The 23,604-nt window shown below is 32.6% G+C and overlaps 1 protein-coding gene across 5 annotated transcripts in view; it reads left to right on the plus strand.

Moving 5' to 3' along the window:
- Nucleotides 1–23,604, plus strand: part of LOC145295876 (E3 ubiquitin-protein ligase TRIP12-like) — a 279,814-nt gene that overhangs the window by 188,958 nt on the left and 67,252 nt on the right. For all 5 annotated transcript variants that reach the window (XM_080141617.1, XM_080141619.1, XM_080141618.1 and 2 more), the window contains 8 exons: nucleotides 4,293–4,342; nucleotides 9,136–9,292; nucleotides 10,970–11,132; nucleotides 13,666–13,793; nucleotides 15,531–15,637; nucleotides 17,516–17,634; nucleotides 20,977–21,196; nucleotides 22,058–22,123. In XM_080141617.1, the coding sequence (XP_079997743.1) occupies nucleotides 4,293–4,342; nucleotides 9,136–9,292; nucleotides 10,970–11,132; nucleotides 13,666–13,793; nucleotides 15,531–15,637; nucleotides 17,516–17,634; nucleotides 20,977–21,196; nucleotides 22,058–22,123 (1,010 nt within the window). The remainder of the gene's footprint in view (nucleotides 1–4,292; nucleotides 4,343–9,135; nucleotides 9,293–10,969; nucleotides 11,133–13,665; nucleotides 13,794–15,530; nucleotides 15,638–17,515; nucleotides 17,635–20,976; nucleotides 21,197–22,057; nucleotides 22,124–23,604) is intronic.

Raw genomic sequence — 23,604 nt, forward strand, 5'->3', positions numbered from 1 at the left:
CAGTATACCAGAATTTTATGCCAGGTTTCCAAGTTGTGACAGTTTTTGAGGGAACCATACTTTTTAAATAATATAGTCAGCCATTTTTTTAAATGTCGAATACAGTTCCATTTGTATATATCAATTTTGACTTGTTATGGCCAAACTTTATATTCACGCCTTGTTTGATGGCGGCTTGTATGGAAAATATGTCTTGCTTAAATGTAGGTATGAAAAGAGCATTTTAAAGAATACACTTACAAATTTCGCCTTTATTTTTTAGTGATATTTTAGCATCACCTCTTTTCAAGACTATATCATTTATTTGACTACTGTTGGCCAGTTTAACAGAATGACTCTGGATTAAAGTTTGAATCAAAATTAATAAAATCAGATTCCTTGGTTATGTGTTTTGTAGCATCGCAGTCGACAAGATTTTTACCGTTTGTCGTATTGCCAAAGTTACATGTGACTAGAAATGTATGTTTTTTTCATGAAAGTTCTCGTCTTTGATGGAATCCATTTTTAAGTTTTTATATCGACATAGTGAACTTTTGTGATTGGGTTGTCCACAATTATAGCAAATAATTTTTTTTTTTCTTGGGAAAATTACTTTTGGGGAAAACATTGCGATAAGATATGCAATTTGATTGAGTCGGTTTTCTAGAAGCATTTTTGAACTTCATGATATTGCTAGTTATTGTCCATGAGCATCCGAATCATCTCTTCGTAACTTCACAATGCCACTTTAAATTCACTGAAGGTTATGGGTTTGTCTTTTTGCATTATAACAGTTGTAAATGGTTTAAAATCGGCTGTCCCTTGAGTGTCATTGAGATTAATAGGCTATCACTTATTTCACCAGAAAATTTTAATGCATTTGCTGTTGTTTCTGCCTTTATAACATAGTAATTGTCTTGTCTTCCATAGTTTTAGAGGCGTTAGTTCTGTATATAGCGATATAATTTTCAGTTTCCCTTTTGATAAATAATGTTCTCTTAATATGTTCAACGCCTTACGTCCATCATCCAACACATCTCTTATAATCAGAGACAGGCTTCTATCGTCTAAGCACTGAATCAGTTCTGCAAAAACAATTGCGTCCTTTTTGATAAATTTGGGGTCGTTAGGATTCTCTGGTGGAGATTGATTAACTTTGTGTAGTTTTCGTATCCTTAGATACCCCAGAAATTTCACCTGCCACAATTTGAGTTTAGATTCTGATCCATCAAAGTAAAGTCGATAGTCAGGTGCATGACCTGTTAAGCGTTGAGACATTGTTGAACAAAGATGGCGGTAATACATCAAATCGGCAAAGAATCAATGTAGTCATGATCTTGAGTATTGAGTAATTTTTAATAACAAAAATGGCGGCAAAGAATCAATGTAGTCAAGATTCAGCTGTTTCAAGATGGAGGCTGACAGCGAACTGAATTGAATCCAAAATTCGATATTTTTATAATAAAGTTGGAAGCTTCTCATTGATTGATTGTCCTACTATCAGTCATAAATAAGATTGTCAAAATCATTTGAGTCATACCCTCATTATTAATCAAAAACATTTTAACATGGATAATGCTGGGTCTTTTTTCTAGTTCTAAAGTGAAAAGATAAAAACCTATCAATGAATGATACATTGTCAAAAGTAAAGGGAAAAGCTGTAAACTCTTGTTCTTCTCTTAGTCCCCGTTTAGTGAGTCTTTTCTACATTGGATGTGGGTTGCATGTTGGCCATGCTGGCATAAGATGACCTTTTTCGTGAAATTTTATTTATGTTGATTTCTGTGTGCAATTGCATGAGGTCATCTTTGATTTGTCCGTTCAGTCTTTTTTAATCTGTTTTTTCTTGTACATCTCTTTATCCGGCCAGAGCTCCGTTCAACATATTTATACCACCATAGGCAGTTGCAACAAAGTTGACCTCTGTTGTCGAAATGTACACCACAAATCCACAGAACAATAGCCTCTCAAAAAACCGACCTATTTTTATCGATTCCTCCCATATTTTCTTTAGCTTTCCTTTGTGAACTGATCCTGTTACCTTAACTGTTATACATCTACTAACCCAAGAACTTTCATCTTTTCATTCAATGTAATTATATATTTAAACTCGCCTGTTCTATACGTGTCCCTATATATTGTTCAGATTTAATTGTCTTTTGAGCTTAACAGAACTAAGCCTACCCTTAAAATTTACATTATACATGTATCATTTTCATATCATTTCTCTTCATGCAATGCATGTTCTCAACTTACACTGGCCAGTTTTCAGTTTCATAAATTACACACACTTCATAGATTCTTTCCTCAGTTGACTGTGGTAATGCTCTACCAGTTAGTAAAAGCAACTTACATCCATTCCTAATTCTTGTAATCACCTTCATACCTACTCTATCATTTTTCCAATGCTATCACCCAGATAACAAAACTTCTTGACAACCTCAATAGCTTTGCCATTTAGATATACTTTCTCCACATCAGAGTTCTCATCGATAGTCATCGTATACTTACATACAAATTTGTCGTCCTGTCTCAACCTATAAGTAATTTCACTGCAATTACTGTGCATCCAATGCTTACAGGTATCACAATATCACTTATATTGCACCCAATTCCTTTTCATGAACAAACAGGAACTTCCCTTGATTGGGGAACTTTCCAACACTCCAACCGTTGATCATCATTTTGGTCTTTGTAGCATTCACTTAACATTCTTTAACTTAACAAGTAGACTTTCCATTGTTTCATAATCTCTTCGGGACAATCAATATGGAACTGTAGATAATGCTTCAAAGATAAAGATGAAAAGCAATTGATTGTACAGAACTCTTTGCTTTCACTAAATGTGTTGTTCATTCTAATATGATTTTTAGCATTTTCTGTACATTGTTGGATCAACCCTCAATAATCATGCATATACCCCTAGTGTGCACAAAGTTCACCAGACACTGTTAAGATCCACAAAAGCAAAATAAAGGTTTTTATTACCAAGATATATCTCAGTACGTATGCACTTATTTTACCATGCTGAAATAATGTTATGATTTAGGAACCCATTCTTAACATGGGTACTTGTAACAATTCACAATTGTTTGGAATAACCTTTCTTTTTTATGATCTGATTTGTTAAGTCTGTAATCATCTCAATGTCTTTTTCATCCGCAACCTTCAACATTTCTGCAATGTCTGAGTGTCCTCCAGCCTTATCTTTCCTCATCTTACAGCTTCCTATACCATCTTTCTGAATTATTATAACTCGATCAGATATTGTTTTAGTAACTTCTAGATGTTTAGGGTTCCATGAAAACTCAATATTCAGCAATTTCCAAGCATCCTTTTTACCCTAGTCATTTGTTGCAACACTCCGTCATTTTGAATGCACTTCACTTCAACAATATCCATATTTGTCTTTATCATCTGTTTAACTATCCTGATTATTTTATCCTTTAGTCTGGAAACCAGGCTTTCTCAATTTTATTCTAGGCTTTGTATTTAGCTCCAGCTACACATTCGTATCCACTAACTCCTATGTTTCCACTTTTTGATACACTTCTCAAATTCCTCATTCCACCACCATATCACCCTATACCTTGGGGGCTCTTCTGTCCACCCACAACTTTAGTCTTGTGATTCCCAACAGTACCAATATGCATTTTCTATAGTGGATCTGGTATCTGAATGCTCCATCACTTGATTGGTCTCTAGAAGAAATAAAAATATACGGTATTTGTGCATTATACTTGGATATTTTTTAGATATTTAATGCATTTTAAGTAAAATACTTATATAATTATGCCATGTTGAAATTAGTAAAAAATCCAAAAATTATGAAAAATGATGGATCTATTTTTACAAAAACCATTATCGATCCATTTTCTAATTTGAAATAGTGAAAGTGAAACAAGGGAGATTAGTCAGTTTGTCATGTGCAATTGGCAGTATGAGACTAAACCCTTAAAACTGCAACTGTGAGATAAATTTTTTATCTCACAATTTTTCTGCTTCAATTTTTTGCAATTGAGAATCTTTTTTTACTAATTTTGGCATAACATGTAATTACATAGTGTTTTACCTTCAATACATTTTTTGCTATCGAATTATAATACACAAGCATCACATCTACCTTGAAAATAAATGTGACTTATCTAGCAATGAACTTATTCCAAACGTTTATTAATATTTCATTACAAATTTTAATACAAAATGATTTCACATGTGATTCTGTTTTGGTTTTTAAACATTTTTATTATTAGTTTATTTCAAATCAAAGTGATTTCATATTCAATTTTAACGATAAATTTTTTTATATTCAGCTTGTTTCAAGGACACCACAAGAATTATACGAAATTGTGTGCTTGATTGGGTGAGTTGTTTTTCAATTTTAAATAAATTTTCAAATATTAAATATATTTTTTATGAAAATATAAGAAAAGTTTAAAAAAATAATCTGGATCTTATATTATTAGCAACAGTAGTGATATATATATATATATATATATATATATATATATATATATATATATATGAACACAAAAATAACAATACTGTAATCATGTGAAAGAATTCATATGTAAAAATTTCTTACAAATGTACTTGAAAAAATAAGTTATGGTTATAAATATAGAATTTTACTGAATAATATTTCTTTATTCTGTTATTTCTATGTTAGATCTTTTGTTATCTTATTTACATAGGTGTTTATGGTCTTTACCAACACATTATGTAACTCAGCTGAAAAGATCTCTTTCTGTAAATGTTCAAACTATCAATGATTGAATTAACAAACACAATGGAAAGCTAAATAAGGAATGGGTGATTTAATCAGTTAATTACAATTTACAGCTAATTAGAAGAATTCAGATTTTTTTTTTTTTTCAAACATAATTTAGACTTAACATATTTTAGCCTGTATTTTGTGTGGTAAAAAAATATTGAAAAACAACTGTAGAGAAATGAATGCCTAACTCTGCTTTAAGATAATAGTTGAACAAAAGAAATGTAAATAAAAGAACTTAATATTTTGTTTATAAAATTTGGAAGAAACAAAGTAAAGATGAAAAATTTCCATTTCAAGTACCAGATTTAAAAGAATACATATAACTACTTCATTTCAATTATATTTTAATACATTATTTGTAGTTGTCAATTGAAATGAAAATGCATGAGATTTGTTTAAAAACAAGAGTGAATTAGTTTAACCCCAGTTTAAGAAATATCTAAGTTTTCATGAAATTTGGAGGATTAACTAATTAATTTGCATTAACTTTGAAAAGTTTATTTTAATTTCTTAAAAGTTATTCATATTCTAACACCTGAAAGTAAAACAAATTGTATATAACTTTAGGAAATTTAATATAAATAGAAGTCGAGTTAGAAAACCTTCTGAATGCAAAATTGTAAGAGTTTTTTACTTATAGTATTAATTATTACTTGGACTAAAATTAAAAAATATATATATCAAGAGCAATAAGATTAAAAAATTATTTTTCTTTTACCCTGAAAATATTTTCATGCCATCTTTAGCATTAAACTATAAAATTTCCAAATATTTACTGCTTGATTTAATAAAAAAAAATCTCATAACCATAACATTAGGTATGTGTAATTTAATAGTGAAAACTTTTAGAGCCGACTTATTTTTTTTTTATTACTTTTTGATTGTTTGAAAGATTAAAACTGAAAGTTAATCTCTGAAAGGAAGAAAAATGTATTTTTACATGTGAAAAAATATAATTATAATGAAAAGCATTCTTACGGCGGCTCTGAAAACTCAAACTTAGCTAACTTTGAAAGTTAATTGTAAAAATCCCTTGAAAGATAAATATTAGTTTTCTGGAACTATTTCAAAGATAATTTTTATTTTATTTTTTTAAAATTTCATTTTCACCCCAAACAAGGCACAGTGCCACTTTGATGTAGGGGGCTACTATAGGGGACATATGTTGTAGGGTGTTGAGCAGCAAGATGTCTGCTCACATTGCACTTGAACTTCTGCCTGTCAGTACAGTTGGGAAAACAGGGACCTGGAAGGGAGTTTCAGAGTCTAGCAGTTCTGGGGAAGAAACTATTAGAGTAGAAGGCTTTCTTACATCTAGGGATCCCTTTGTAGGGGTGGGATTTTGCTGTTTGTCAGGGATATTTACGTTGAGGGTACAAGCGCTTGTAGTTCGTCAGAGCATTCACCATTAAAATACTTGTAGAACAAGCAGAGGGATGCAACATTTCGTCGATGGGACAGAGGTTGAAGCTTGGATGACAGTTTAGGACTTATCAGGTTGGCGACTCTCTTTTGAACCTTGTCCAGAAGTGAGGGACTAGTAGCAGATGCACCAGCCTAATGTGACAATATTCCATACATGGGCAAATGGTGGCCTTGTAGAGCTACAGGATACTTTCAGTAGTAAGTAACTTTCTAGCACGATAGAGAGAACCCACCTTCTTTGCAGTGGCCCTGGCAATGCTCTTAATGTATCTGTTCCAGCTCATGTTCCCCATGAATGTTAAGTCGAAGAGTTTGAAGTACTTTCAGGTATCTTTAGCCAAAGCTATTGGTGGTTGAGAGGGTTTCTTGTAATTTTGAAGGAAACCAGCTTAGTCTTGGCAGCATTGAAAGTGACCATCCATTTTTGTCCCCATTGCATTACAGACTGGAGGTCTTCCTCTAGTGTTTCTGCCATTTCCTTAGATATGTATTTATTTGTTTTCTCCTCGTGCCTGCTGTAGAGCATGGTGTCATCAGCAAATATACCCATCTTGGAGACAATTTTCTCAGGGAGGTCATTTATGAATATCAAGAATAATAAAGGTCCAAGAATAGACCCCTGAGGTACACCTATATTTATATTGTTTAGATGTATGACCATCAAGGACAACCTGGATTCTTTCATTTAAGAAGGATTTAATTATGTTAAGTATTCTTCCAGTGATACTGTATATATTAGTAAAGTCTGAAGATACTGAATTTTAAAAGAACAAAACAGTTATTTGAAAAAAAAAAAACACAAAAAAAAAAAACTAACATGAGGCAAACGAACAATGTTAAATGTAAAAATTGAAAAATCGAAAAAGAAAATAGAAAAACGAACGTTAAAAAAAAAATGTGAAAAATGTGGTGGGTACCCGGGTGTTTTTGGGTGTGTGTGGTCGGTCGGTCGGGAGTGTTAATGAAAACCTAAGAATAAGTAAAAAAAACAAAAAACAAAAAAAACGAACGTTATGTGAAAAATGGCTTAAATAACACTGGTTCAATCAATATTTAAATTTAAAAAATCAAAAAAAAAATAAGAAAACATCTCACACCACGATTCGAATCCAAAACTTTTAGATAATGAACCAACGCTCTAACCAACTGACCTAACACAACGTACATGAAATTTTGTCAGTTCTTCAACTATTTTAACTAAATCAGGTCATGACGTCATCTGACGCATGTGTAGAACCGGTCGTCATCATGAGAGGACAGTTTTTGTTGACCCCCCCACCTCCCACCCCGTTGAAAATTGTTGATTTCGGGGTGAAAAAAATTAACGTTTTTGGCCAATTTTTCGATATATTTCGAGCGAAGGATGGAGTTTCAATATGATACCAAGTTTGTCAATTTTTGTTCTGTCTATCGAAAGTTTTTAGCGGACACACAAACACACATACATATACAAAATTACGGCAATTAACCAACTTGCCATGCCAGTACTAACATATAGTTTTGGCATTATTGACTGGCCTCAGAAAGACATAAATTGGCTTGACACAAAGACAAGGAAAATGTTAACCTTGTACCGAGTTATTTATCGAAATCAGTGCATGCCTCGTTTGTACCTACCCAGGCGAGAAGGAGGTATGGGACTCTCGGAAGTCAATCATCAACACAGAGCCACAATCGTCAGCATAGGTCAGTACATAATAAGTTCCTGTAACCCCAAGCTTATGAAAATTAAAGACCATTATCAGAATCGAGCAAGTAGTACAACATCTATAACACAACTTGCCATTCATTTTGGAAAAGATTGCCTTACAAATGATACTGAGAACCCAAACAAGCCTGCCACTGACATAGCCCAGAAAAGTCGGAAAAAATACACTAGCCAGTTCCATAGTGTTAAAACAGAAGAATGGACCAACCATAAACGGGCAAAATACCTACCGACTGAACTATCCCAAGAATATATTGATAGGGATGGTTCCCTGGACTGGCTCAAAAGAGGATCCCTCCATTACGACCAAGAGAGGTTGATATTGGCTGCACAAGACCAGGGCCTCATGACAAACGCCTTCAAAAAGATGTGTGGTCTAAGCAACAATAATAAATGCAGGTTCTGTAGCACTGAGGTTGAGAGTGTGGGCCACCTGATTTCTGGTTGCAAAGTCCTACTTGGAGACGGTTATTATACAGATCGCCATAATGGAGTTTGCAAATACCTTCACTGGAAGATATGTAAGAAACTCAACATTCAGTGTAGTAAAAACTTCTGGGAACATATACCCGAACGAACAGTTGGGAATGACAACTACACTATTCACTATGACTACATAATCCCTACTGCTACATATCTTGAAAACGCAGCTGTTAAACCAGATATAGTGATTTGGGACAGAGCAAACAAAAAAGCGACCGTAATAGAGGTCAGTGTACCCAATGATACAGGGCTTAACAGAGTTGAGAGGGAAAAGATAACAAAGTATCAAGGACTTATGTATGATATGAAACGAAATTGGAAATTAAAAGACGTTTCAATTATACCAGTCATCATAGGAGCAACTGGGCTTATGAAAAAGAACTTTAAAAAGTACATAGCAAGCATACCCGGTGAACCAAGTGCAAGTGAAATACAAACGATTGCACTGAAAGGGACGGCTAGAATCCTGAAAAGATCTCTTGGTTGGACTCGCTAAAATACACATTTTCGCTTTTATATATATAGATTTCTAAAAAAATGTTTATATTCTCAAATCATTAATAGATACTGAAAATTTCATTCAAATTAATTTCCTAAATTTTGATGACTTCAAGTGAAGGAAGGTCAAAATGCTTATACATTTTGAGGATCAGCCATTCATTTTACATATACCTACATATTATTAGTTCTCCTGCTTTGAGAGATCTGTATCTTGTTTGTTTTCTACACTTTTAAAAATAAATTCTTTCTTTATTCCTTCCAGTGAATTAATGCCAAAATTACCCTCAGATGGAATATTTTCTATTGATTCTATGTTGAGGAAAGGCTCTTCAGTGAGTGGAGATGCAGTTGTTTGGCAATGGAGGGAAGACCGTGGGATGTGGCATCCTTATGCTTTGATTGACAGTAGAATAATTGAGGTGAGAGGTCAACCAGTTTTTTTTTTCTCAAAATAATATTCAATAAAAATAATGTTCTTTTTATGATTTTGATGGGTTTTTTTTTTTTTTTCATCAAATGATATTTAAAAAAAAATGATCTTAATATATAGAAACATTTAATTCATTCTGCTTCTATGATTTTGATGTTTTGTTTTTTAAAATTTGTTGTTTAATGAAAATTGTAAAGTTATATGTATGGTATATATATATATATTATTGTAAAGTTATATGTATGGTATATATATATATATTATTGTAAAGTTATATGTATGGTATATATATATATATATATTATTGTAAAGTTATATGTATGGTATATATATATATATTATTGTAAAGTTATATGTATGGTATATATATATATTGTAAAGTTATATGTATGGTATATATATATATATTGTAAAGTTATATGTATGGTATATATATATATATTATTGTAAAGTTATATGTATGGTATATATATATATATATATTATTGTAAAGTTATATGTATGGTATATATATATTATTGTAAAGTTATATGTATGGTATATATATATATATATATATATATATATTATTGTAAAGTTATATGTATGGTATATATATTATTGTAAAGTTATATGTATGGTATATATATTATTGTAAAGTTATATGTATGGTATATATATTATTGTAAAGTTATATGTATGGTATATATATTATTGTAAAGTTATATGTATGGTATATATATATATATTATTGTAAAGTTATATGTATGGTATATATATATTATTGTAAAGTTATATGTATGGTATATATATATTATTGTAAAGTTATATGTATGGTATATATATATTATTGTAAAGTTATATGTATGGTATATATATATATTATTGTAAAGTTATATATATGGTATATATATATATATATATTATTGTAAAGTTATATGTATGGTACATATATATATATTATTGTAAAGTTATATGTATGATATGTATATATATTATTGTAAAGTTATATGTATGATATATATATATATATTATTGTAAAGTTATATGTATGGTATATATATATATTATTGTAAAGTTATACGTATGGTATATATATTATTAGAATTCATTATTTATTGCAAACTATTATCCTCATCTTTTCTTGGTTGTTGTTTCACAACGTTTTAACCAACTCTTTCTCTGGCCTTCGTCAGGTGCTAACCACGACAGGATAGGAACTCCGAATCTCCTAACTGCAACCTCAGCAATTACTGCCTTCCACAGTTCCTATCCCGCCGCGGTTACCACCTGACGAAGGCCAGAGGAATAGTTGGCCGAAACGTTGTGAAACAACTAAGAAATATGAGGATAATAGTCCGCAATAAGTAAATTAATTATTTGAACCAATTTACTAATTCTTTTTTTTAAATACAAACTTATAAGATTCTAAGTAAATTTTTCTCTTTTCTCTACAACTCTTCCCCTCCTTTTTTAAATATTTTTATAACATCAAAAAGTTAATTACATTAAAGTGATTATCAATTTAATATTAAAAAAACAAAAAAACTCATTTCTAAATTTGCTAGGAATTTTTTTTTTCTGTTCTTATTTGATATTTTCTTTCTTACTATATTCCTTACTATTGTGCATTATTTTGTGCTATCATTGGTTTCAATATTAAATCATATCTTGTCATTCTCTTCAGGCTGCCCACCAATCTGGAGAAGATGAAGTGAGTCTGTCTACTATGGGGAGAGCTTACACTATTGATTTCAATTCCATGCAGCAAATTAATGAAGATACTGGAACTGCAAGACCTGTCCAAAGAAAAGTGAATCATTTAGTTGCTGGATGCCTTCATTCTGCTTGTAAGTTATTTACAACTTATTTACCTATATGTGTAATATATATATATATATTAGTCGAGATTAATAAAGTATGTGACAAACAGAACCTGGTATTCTGACATTGAAGTAAATACTGAATACATTCTTATGTTTTTGTTGTATTGCTTCATTAAATTAAATATATTAAAAAAAAGTTTGTTTATGGCGAGTAAATGATAATGTTATTGTGAAGAATTGGAAATATAATTAAATTCTGCAAATGCTAAATGATGTCTTCCAGCTTGATGGGAAATCTATGAAGGAGTATTTATGCTGTAAATTGTATCAGTTAATGTTTCATAGCTTTTATGAGACCTGAAGGTAATTTGTGTGTGTGTGTATATATATATATATATATATATATATATATATATATATATATATATATAAACAAATGTATGGTTTATTATACAGTGTGACACCTATAAAATTGATTATCTCGGTTTCACATTAAAGAATGTTCCAATGAGTGCACATTTTCCTTCAAGAAACAAATGCAGGAGCACTACGAAGGGCGTGCAATAAGTAATGCTCCTGACCCACTTCCCATAGCAATGAAACTTGGCACAGTTATTAGTTTTTCTGTACATAGGAATCACCCAGAGTAATGCATTTCTCCCATCGTTTGATGCAGCTTTGGAGACCGTTTTTGTAGAACACCCCAGGTTGGTCCTCCAACCACGACGTGACTTCAGAAATCAAGGCTGCATCATCTGGGAAACGCTTTCCTTTCAAAAACAACTTCATGGCTGGGAAGAGGTGAAAGTCAGAGGGTGCAAGGTCAGGAGAGTAGGGAGGATGGGGAAGGATTTCATAACCACACGCCCGTGCTTCTGATCTGGCGACATGCGAGTTGTGGACCGGAGCGTTGTCCTGCAGGAGGAGAGTACCTTTGCTGATCTTGCCGCACCTCTTGATTTTGATAGCTTCCCTTAATTTCCTCAAAAGTGAAGCATAATATGGCTCCTGTAATTGTGGTACCCTTTGCCAGGAAATCTGTCATCACTACTCCGTCCTGGTCCCAGAAGACGATGAGCATGACCTTGCCAGCGGAGAGCTGCACCCTTGCCTTTTTTGGAGGTGGCTTTGGTCTCTGGATCATAGTGATGGACCCAGGTTTCATCCTGTGTAATCAGTCTGTTGAAAACCTTTGACTCATCTTCTTGGCACATCTCCAAATTCATCCTCAAGCACTCGACGCGTTCTCGCTTCTGGAATGGTGTGAGCAACCTGGGAATCCATCTGGCAGACACCTTATGCATATGGAAATGGTCATGAATGATAGTTTCCACAAACCTTGTACTAATCTTGACATCTTGGGTTATTTGGCGAATAGTAATGTGCCGATCTTCCAAAATGGCAGCCTCAACTTGACGGACAGATGCCTCATCAATGGCAGAAGGGGGGGGGGTACAACCAGGTCTGGAAGCTGTTTGCACAGACTTCCTTCCATGTTTGAATTCACAATGCCAGCATTTTACAAGGTCATATAATGGGGCATTACCACCATAAGTTTCTTTCATTTCATCAAAAGTCTCCTGTGGTGTGCGTCCTTTCAAATACAAAAACCGGATCACTGTTCGACATTCAACAGGCTCCATTTCACACCTGACTCAGTTCAAACACCTGTAAAACAGAAACCAGAATAAGTTCAGAGCTGTAATTTGCCACATAAACCTTATAGATATAAATCATTGAACATGCAAAATTTCAGCTAGATCAGACAACTGGAAGTGGGTACGGGGCATCACTTATTGCACGCCCCTCGTAACAATAACATCAGTTATTAAATCCATCGAGAGAAATGTTGGAAAATTTAGAATGCAAGAAGCCATCCTGACAGCCAAACTCTATCCACAAATCATTAACAGATGAGAATAACATGGAATAAACTTTTATAAAACCAAGATTAATGGCTGGCAGAAGTTATCCCTTCCTCATTTATTGTGGAAGAAGTTGATGTACAATGGTAAGATATCTTTTGAAAGGAATCGCTTGCATCATTCTGTCAGACACTGCGACCGTAAACTAATTTGACATGTAATAAATATGTAGTTATACTGATCTTAGTAATGATTAAGTTTCAAATTCATGGAATGTTTTTTTATTCTGGTTTTCATGGTGTTTCTATATGCTGAGCATGTGGGAAAAGAAATTATTTTAGTTGAAGATCTCAAAGGTCACAGAAGTCCATCAAAACAATGAAATGGTTTCCATTACAAAGGGTCTACATGTTTGTACGAAAGATGGTAAGTCATGGGCAGGGCTAAAAAGACATATTCACTCTACACATGTTTAATAAGTTAAAAAAAAAAAATGCAATAATCTGGCACAAGTTGCAAGAATCACGCAAACTGTTTATAAAATAGATTTTAATATTTTTCGATTATGTAAGAATTTGTTCATTACTCATTTTATTTAACAAATCTGCATAATCATTTTGTTAGATGACAAATGACCATTTTTCAGATGAATTATCATCTAATGTATTATTTTATTATTTTTGTTTTGTCAGCATCTTCCTCCGATCCAAATGTTGAGCAGTGTGATTCCAGAGAAGAAATCCTCAAAGAAGACATAAACCTTGCTTCTGCATTCATTCAGACTTTATTTGCAGTATTATATGAAGTCTACAGTTCTTCGGTAAATCTTTGCTATTCTTGCAGTTTTTCACATTCATTATTTTGTTACTTGATAAGTTTTTTTTTTTTTTTACATGGAGGTTACCACTTATTAAGGCCCAGAAGCCATTTGAGGATAAGGGTTATTGTGTGTACAGTAATCAATGGAGTAATGTTGTACTATTCGTTAGTATTGGAGATTTGATAAAGTGTCATTACTTAAGTCATGAAATTTGTTTATGTTGGACTTGAAGGCATCCAAGTTGAAGTCAGGAGGAAAACAGGCAAGTGGCAGAGAGTTCTACAGGTGTGCAGTTCTAAGAAAGAAGCTTTGTTCATGGAATCTACGTTTTAATTTAGGCACAGATAAAGAGTGGGGAAAATTGACAGTGGTTTCAGCTAGACGGGTGTTTTTTGTGAAAGATTGGCAAGGGGGAGACCAGAGATTGGAGCTCAGACGAGCACTTGCCATGGAAATAACGATAAAGTGACCACATCATTAAAAAAAAAATTAAATAAATGTTACTGATTTGCTGAGAAAATTACGTCTGAAACATTTTGGCTGAAAGTATTTTTTATTTATTGTTGCAACCAAAATAGAATTTCATTTCATACTATAGGAAAGTTTTATTTAAAAAATATTTTATTTCAAAATTTATGAAGGATCTTTTGTTTAATACATTACAGAGGAAATAAAATACGATTTTTAAATGCATACACAAAGCAAAACCTAATATAAAGTATTTTATGAGTTAAGCTTAAAGTATTTTTCTTGTCTATTATACATTTCTGAAAAAACTTTATATAATTGTTTTTCATGTGAGAGGATAATCATTGTGTACAAGAAATGTAAGACAACAGAAACAAATGGAGAAAATATGTGGACGGCAAAGTTAAGGTTGCTCAGAAATTTTCTTTTGTGATACCATTGAAGCATAGGTGGTGCAGATGTCACGTAAACATGGATGAAGTGATAAAAATTGATTTGAGGAAAAGAGGGATGAGTAAAGACCTAGCCGGGAGAGATTAGTTTAGAAGTCATCCAACATATGCCAGCATTTAAAATCGATGTGAATATGATCATTAATTTGGGCGGAAACCATTAATAAAATTATGATTTAATTCCTAGCTTGAAGCAACTAAACTTGAAGTACTCCTTACTGACGATTTGTTGGTTATTTTGCCTTTTAAAGAATTAAAAAAAAGATAATCCCATTTTCCTTTATTTTTTCCCCCTATATTAGAAAGAAATGTAAATCATGTATGAATTTTCACATACTGACATGGTATACTGTATATTGTTTTGTTTAGCACTGTCATTGAATCAAACATGCTTTAAAGAACCTCTAATCATACATTCTTCCTCCAGGAACAAGTGCAAGCACATAGAGATGAGTTACTAATAAAACTAAAAAAAAAAAAAAAATGTCAGCATGAAAAAATGAATAATTAAAACGGATTCACAAATCTGCAAAGAATATAACATGAAATGGCAACATGAATATCTAGATCATTTGAAAAACTTCTACTATGAAAGGAATTTTAGTTTTGAAATATTGAGACAGGCATATAATTATAATGTCTTTGTTGCCTCACATTATTTTTTTTTGACTTGGAACCGTGTATGTAAATGTAAAAAAAAAAAAAAAAAAATTGCAAGTCATGTAAAATAACATTTTTATGTAAACTGCTGAACTGTATTTGGAAACCTTATTTGTTAAATTCTTGTTTTAATTCTTTTAGTTTTATTTTGTTTTAGGCTGGACCAACAGTGCGACATAAATGCCTTCAAACATTATTAAGGATGATCTATTATGCCAGTTCATCCCTTTTAAAAGAAGTATTAAAAAATCAGCCAGTTTCCAGGTTTGTGATTTCATAGTTGAACACTTAACAATAATTGATTTTAATTTTTCAGTTTTATTTACAAATTGCATCTTGGTTGCTATATTTGTTTTAGTTGATGTACAAAATTCTCAGCTTACATCGACTGAAATGTTAATATAACAACAAAGATAAGAATATTTGATTGAATAATTCAAATTTTTAATTTTAATCAAGAAAATTTTGTAAAATGTCTAATATTTCATTTCTATGTATTCAGTTTTCTTGACTTGTTCATATTGATATACATCAATATTGAATAGTTTAAAATGTGAATGAGTAATTTATTTTTAATTGGTTCTTTTCTATTTCTTGCACGCTCAATAAGATTCAATGTGATCATAAAGGAATATATATATTCATTGTGAATATTGGATATATTTGAAATATGCATACGTAGTCTTGAAGTAGCAATATATGTGAAAACATTGAAATTATTTTAAATATCTAAATAGCATGCTGTAAACATGTGCTGCACAGCATGTTTTATCTGATGCATATGAATGTCACACGTGCAGTTTTTAGATGTTTGGTCAAGGGAAGGGGGAGGGCAAAGAGAACTGAAATTATCTCTGGCGATTAAGACCATTCAAGAAATATTCTAGTTGAAGAAAATAAGATCCTTATGTTTTTGCATTTGTGCAGGGATTCCTTGATATATCTAGTTTCTTTTTTAAGGGTTACAGAAGTTTAAAAAACTTAATATATGCTGATCTGTGGCACTTATGGGAGAAAGTTTTTTTGTTTAAATATTTTTAGTTCTGTTTTATTTAAAGTTTAATCTCTGTAAAGAATATTCATTTATCTTGGCTATTGCTTTTAAATGGGTCAAATATTATTTTAAGATTGGTACTAGTGGATCCTTTAAACCATATGTAACTCGATGTTTGCTTAGCTTTCCCCAGAGCAACAACCGGATATGTCGAACGTCACCAATGAAATCATAACACTACACAAAAGAAACTAACAAAATGTTAAATGCTAAAATACCAAAAAAAAAAAAAAAAGGAAAAAAACCTTAATTAATTTTTTGGGTGTATGTTTTCAAAAGATTCAAAGGAACAAGTTTTTTTTTTTTTTTTTTTTTTTAACAAATTTGTTTAAAAATGTGATAATTTAATGTTTTTTTTTTTTATATTTGGAAAAGAACTTTTTCTTTTCAAGTATTTTTCTTTTTTTTATGAAGGAAAATTGGAACAAACTTTTTTTTAAAGTCCCGCTGGTTTTTTTAAGGGTATTCGGGTTAGGATCTTTTCTTTTTTTTTTTTTTTTTTTTTTAAATATTTTTTCAACTAATTTGCACATCTCCATCCATAGCTGTCGGTAATGTTCCCTCTTTTCACAAGGCTGCACTTGTGATCGCATGTTGCACATTGTATTGTTTTTGCCAGTAATTTCTGCTGTTGACACATCAATTACAGCGTCCGGTGTCTAGCTGTTGTTCACCCAAGATGGTCAAATTCATGTTTTGCTCTTATCTTCCTTGCATATAAGACATGGTGACCTCTTTTTTTTTTTTTTTACCAGTTCCAATATTTATCCAATTCCTCGTTTGCTGCTCGGGAGTAGCACTTGTGTGCGTTAAGTTGAAACTAAGCGGCATTGTGATTGACTGATTGCCATGTTACGTCAAGCAGCAACTAAACCTGAAGTGTTGATGTCATGTTCCAGAGAAAGCCAAGCGAATGCTGAGTTATGTCTGGTTGAAAGGATGCACTAGTACCTTAATATTATAAACAAAGCAATTTCAGATAACTTAAAAATGTTATTAATGATTATTTAAAACCATAATAATTAGTAAAACATTTCCACTTATTCTCTTTGCGTTTAATGAATATACATTTGGTATTTCTCTTTCAGTCACATAGCTGCAATGATGGCTTCCCAAGATCTGAAAGTAGTGGTTGGTGCCGTTCAAATGGCAGAAGTTCTCATGCAAAAACTTCCAGATGTTTTTAGCATTTACTTCAGGAGAGAAGGTTTGTCTTTTTTTTTTTTTTGTTTTTAACTCCTTTCATGCTCACATACCATCTGATACATCCTCCTAGATATGATTCCAGAAACAGTTTAATAGCAATAAATTTGAAGTATGCACAATATTTTTTTCTGCTCAGTTAAGAAATAATATAGATTGGTAATCATTTTTTTTTTTTTTTTTTTTTTTTTTTTACACAGTGATCACCACTTATCAAGGCCCGGAAGCCACTCAGGTTATTGCAAGTACATTACGTTAGTGTGGAGATTTGATGAAGTGTTTACTTAAGGGGGCAGTTCATTAGGAATTTGTTAACGTTGGACTTGAAGACATCCAAGTTGTAGTCCGGTGGGAAACAGGCAGACGGAACAGAGTTCCACAGGCGTGCAGTTCTAAGAAAGAAGCTTTGTTCATGGAATCCGCGTTTTGATTTAGGCACAGATATAGAGTGGGGGAAATTTTTCACAGTGGATTCAGCTAGACGGGTGTTTTTCGTGAAAGATTGGCGAGGAGGGGCCAGAGATTGGAGCTCAGACGAGCACCTGCCATGGAAATGACAATAAAACAAGGATAGGCTCGCAACGTCTCTTCTGTGGGAGACAGGTTGCAGGGTAGAGAAAAGGGCATCCCCCACTAAGCCACGAAGTCTATTTTGTACTCTGTCAAGGCAGGATAGGCTGTTTTTAGCAGCTCCTGCCCAGATATGGCAACAGTATTCCATCCTTGGACGTACTTGGCTTTTATATAGATAGAGAATTGCATCAGTAGTGAGATATCTTCTGGAGCGGTAGAAGGATCCCACCATCTTTCCAGCGACCTTGGCAACAGACTTGATGCACGTGTTCCATTTCAGATCAGGAGTAAAGGTCAAACCCAGAAGCTTGTCAAAACACGGGGCCTCACCCAGACGAGAGCCATCCATCACAATTAATGCCAGATGGGGATCAGAGCGTTGATGATGTAAGGATAGGAGTTTGGTTTTGGATGCATTAAAGGTATCCAACCACATCTTCCCCCACTGAACAATGCGCTCGAGATCAGAGGAGAGAGAATCAGAGAACTTTGTCATTTACAGCCTTTGATGAGTTACCGTAGATGGTCGTGTTATCAACATAGATGTCAACGAATGATTTAAGTATGTGTTTAGGGAGGTCATTGATGTAGATCAGGAAGAGAGTTGGGCCCAGGATTGACCCCTGAGGGACTCCAGCATTTACATTGCAGGCCTCCAATTTTTGTCCATCTACCACTACTCTTATGAGCCTATCGAAGAGAAATGATTTAATGATTGAGAAAACATTTCCAGTTATACCGTAGCTGGAAATCTTGTGAAGTAGACCCTTATGCCATACCTTGTCGAAGGCTTTTGATATGTCAAGAGCAATTGCCCTAGAAAGGAAGCCTTTGTCAAGAGATTCACTAATCCTGTGGGATATAACCGTCAGCACATCTGCTGTAGATCTTGCAGAGCGGAAACCATATTGTGTGTCACTAAGAAGGTTTATTCCTGCTGAGGTGGTTGACTATTTCTCTATTTAATATGGATTCTAGCAACTTAATCATAGCACACAGGAAACTTATTGGTCTAAACCGAGAGGGAGATGACTTATCACCTGAATTTTTAATACAGGGCAAACTGATGAGGTCTTCCAGGGAGTCGGAAAGCACTTCTCCTTAAGGCAGCGCTTAAATAGTTTCGTAAGTATGGGAGCAAGTTCTGGTTGAAGCTTTTTTAACACTATAATTGGGATGCCATCAGGGCCAGTTACTTTACTGGAATCTAGGTTCTTGATTAGCTTGGCGACCTCATGCACGGATATTTGTATGTTTCCTAGCTTGTTCTGTGTTATAGGTGGAAATATGGGGACTTGATGGCCTACATCGCATAGGGTAGAATTAGCTGCAAAGTTCTTTGCAAATAGTTTGGCCTTGTCTGACGCCGACAAGATGACCTCTGGTCCATTGATAATGGTTGGGATAGAACGCACACTTCTGTTCAGGATCCTATTTGTTATTTGCCAAAACTGGTGGGAACCAAGCCACTGATTAGCTACCTTTTGATTTAACAGACTGGGCATATAGCTCTCTTGCATTTTTTTAGAATTTAATCATCTTGTATATGTGTTCAAGGAGAGATGAAAATATGACTAGTGTGAACAAGGAAGAATACTTGGATTTCAGTGATTTCTTTAGAAAAGGTTTTTGTTTAGTGTTGGAGAATTGAATCTGTTGAAAGTGTAGTTGTTGGGCTGTTTAACAAAATTCATGTCCCTAGTGTAGAAAGACAACTAAAGAAATCACAAGAAACTTGAACACTGTTTTTCTAATTAAAGCTTATTTCATCTATTACAATTTTAACATTTTTCTTTCCTACTCTTTAAAAATTTTAAATCAAACATTTTTTTGTGAAATTTTTATTTTTGAGTCCCCCATAATTTTTTTAGGTCAAGAAAGTTTGCAATATAATTATGAATATTTCTTTGCGGTTTTATGCATGTAATGCATGAAAAATTGCCATCTTAACAAAATGGTCAGTAGCTAAAACTTGTCAGATTAAATTGGTTCTCATTTCTTAGAAAATGGGATCATTTTCTCATCAACATTGAAGAATACTACTGGCTAAAGTTCTTGCCAGATGTTGCTAGAAACTCATAATTGCCAATAAAAGAATAAAGAGTATTTTTATTTCTCAATTTTTGCTATCTTGTGCCTTTGTAAATCTTTGACATAGCACTACCCTAATACCACGTGTCTTCTATTTGACAGCATCATCCACTCCAACGCTGTTTCTGTAGTTGTCTTTCAGCTTCTCCCACGCAATGGGTTCATTGGTTCACAAGCATAAAAATAAAACAAAATACAAAAAGCTCTAACACCTTCTACAAATATCAGTCGCACTTTGGGCGTGTGACACCATCCACACGCTAAGCTCCATATCTACATCTACTGTTAAGACTGTGTTCCTCAATCAGTTGATCAATTCATTTCCCCATCTAATTCGAGCCATATCCTACCTGCCTTTGACTGTGTCAAACTGAAAATTTCCTCAACTGTAACTGTCGTCAACTGCCACAAACTCAAGACTCTATATACTCTCTCAAACTGTCGTTAAACCCACTGCCACTCCTTAAACTACCCATAAAATAATTGTAAATATATATATATATATATATATATATATATATGGTCCTTTTGATCCAGTTACACTACAGCTAGGATTTTACTCACAACTTTAAACAAATCTGAGTGCATAGCATTAAACTCAGAGTGAAGCATAGTTCCTGTCTACTTTGAATGATCTTAGATTTCAGCTTTACTGATTCTCGCTGATGTTTTCATTTCTTAGGTGTAATGCATCAAATAAAAAAATTATCTGAATTGGAAGTCCAAAGTGTGTCAACTCCCGTCGTCAAACCAACATCAACCAGCATCACTCCTGGGTCTGCATCTGGATCCAGTTCCAGTCTCAGTAGTGGGAGTACCGAAACGATCGAACGGAAAGATTCATACTTTAGTATGGTCACTGTTGGTGCCACTGGAGAAACGGAAGACCATACTTCACAAATGTAAGTTAATTTTATTTCCTTTTTTTTCTAAATGATATTTTGTCTAAATGATATTTTGCCTTCATATTCTGAAACAAAATGATTCAAATTCTACAATGTATTTCATTTTGCAAGTTTTTTACATGTTCAAATTGGTGAGTTTTTAAGTGTTTGCACTATAATGCTGATTTGTTTTAGAATTTAAATATGCCAATTGTATTTTAATGCACTTGATAAAAATTATCTTGTTAAAATAATTTCCATTGAATTGTTACTTCAATCGTGTAGGTTTTTACTTTGTATATTTTGATATTTCTGTCATGATCTCTTACATTTATTGCAAACTTTTCTTGTATATAAAATATTTACTGTATATATTTTCTGCTAGGATAAAAAGGAATTATTTACTGATATTAATTCTTAGTTTGGTTCTCAAAAGTTCTTAGATTTTTTTTTAGTTTTTAGATAATTGTAGTAATAATGTGGTCTAAACAACTTTCTTTTTAAATTATACTAGAAAATTGTATTTAAATTAACATTTTATTTTTATTTTGGATAGACTTGAACGTGAGTCACCCCTCTATAATTTTTATAGTATGTTTTAGTTTGTAGTATAGTTTTCGAGGTTGGAGGTGTTTATTCCAAAAACTGTTCTTAACATGAGAAAGTTGGGGATATTTATACTATGCTGGGTTAGGTTGTTAAAAAAATACCAACTGCAGAATACCATCTTATTTTGCTATGAATTTTAAAGTTTTTCTTAAATAATTTTCAAAATGAAGACTCTGGAATTCTGTAGTATGAAAACCATTTTGATAGTCACGTTAATGAACAGTTTGCCATTCATGTTATTTTCACTCTTCTAAATGTTACCCATTGCAGACAATTGGAATTACCTAGAATCCTGGACATGGAGCCAGTTGACAGTGGAACCCGGGGGCCTTTTTTGTGAGTTTTGAGAACTTTATTTCATTCTAGTTGCCTCTTAAAGTTAATAGTAAGCAATTATTGAAGATTACTAATTTTATTTTTTTTATTATTTAAAAAAAAATTCTAGGTTCTTGTCTAGAATCTCCTCTATATTAAAAAACAAAAATGAAGAAAAATCTGTATGATGTATGTACTCATGACAAAACAAAAATATAAAATTCCAAAATTTATGTAAATTGATTAGTTATATTTTTAAATAAAATTAAATTTTGTGAGTTACTGAAGAATGGCTCTTATTTGCCATTTTGAAAACATTAAAAAAATAAATAGAGATAACTCAACCACAATTGAAACTTGAGACTTGCAATGTTTATAAATTCTGATTAATTGCTTAAAAATGATTTTCTTTATAAAAATAAAAGTTGATCAATTTATATAATTTTTGGAATATGATATTTTCATTTCCTCACGGGTACATATATCATACAGATTTTTCTTTTTGTTTTTTAATATAAGGAAAATTCTGGATAATTCACTGTAAAATAAATGTTTTATAGAAACCAGCAATTATTGCTTTTTCTAAGACCTTAAATTTTATCTTTAAAGTGAAGGAAAAAATAACTTGACATTAATATATATTAAGTAAATCTTCATAAAATTCTTAGTACAAAAATTGATCTTACTTTATAACTCTGAGCCATGTGTGAAATGTTTTGTTACAAAACAAACATTTCTCAACAAAACACGCTAAAAATTGTGTTACTTGTATTGATCTGACTATTGTTCTCAGCTTGAGTGTTATTTGTACATTGTTTCAATCAGATTGTCGACCAATTTTTTTCACAAATTTGAAACCATAACCAGAAAATAGAGACTAACTCACAGAAGATGAAAATATCAATAGAGCCAGTAACTTTTTTCCTCCAAATCACAGTCAACATCCCTGAGGATAGTCGAAGGACAATCTAACCAAAAAGCTGACTACCCTGATCATCTACGCATCTACACAGATGACTCTAAGGACCACAACAGGACAGCATTTGCAGCTGTTCTGAATGGAACAACTCATCAGAAGGCACTACCAACTGAAAGTTCCGTTTTCACTGCAGAAGTCTGTGCTATCGACCTTGCTCTCAACATCCTAACAAAAAAAAAAAAACACAAGAAATTTATAATTTTTTCAGATTTGCTCTCTGTTCTATCATCATTGAATAATATAAAGCTCAAGAACCCACTAATCACCAAATTATTTAACATATTAACCTCAATGACTACCCACAAAAAGGTAATTATGTGCTGGATTCCAAGCCATATCGGAGTGAAAGATAATGAAAGACCAGACTTTGCAACCAAATCAGCTTTAAACCTAAACTCTGAAGCCAATCAATATTCTTGACACAGACTTCAAATAAACGAATAAATTGTTTTATGGAAAATGGCAACAGTAACACAAAATAACAAGCCCTTTCAGATTAAACCCACCTCGGGAGAATGGGATC

Source organism: Euprymna scolopes, chromosome 16 (genome assembly GCF_053919585.1).
Source record: "Euprymna scolopes isolate OS-2025 chromosome 16, ASM5391958v1, whole genome shotgun sequence".
Lineage (NCBI taxonomy): Eukaryota > Metazoa > Mollusca > Cephalopoda > Sepiida > Sepiolidae > Euprymna > Euprymna scolopes.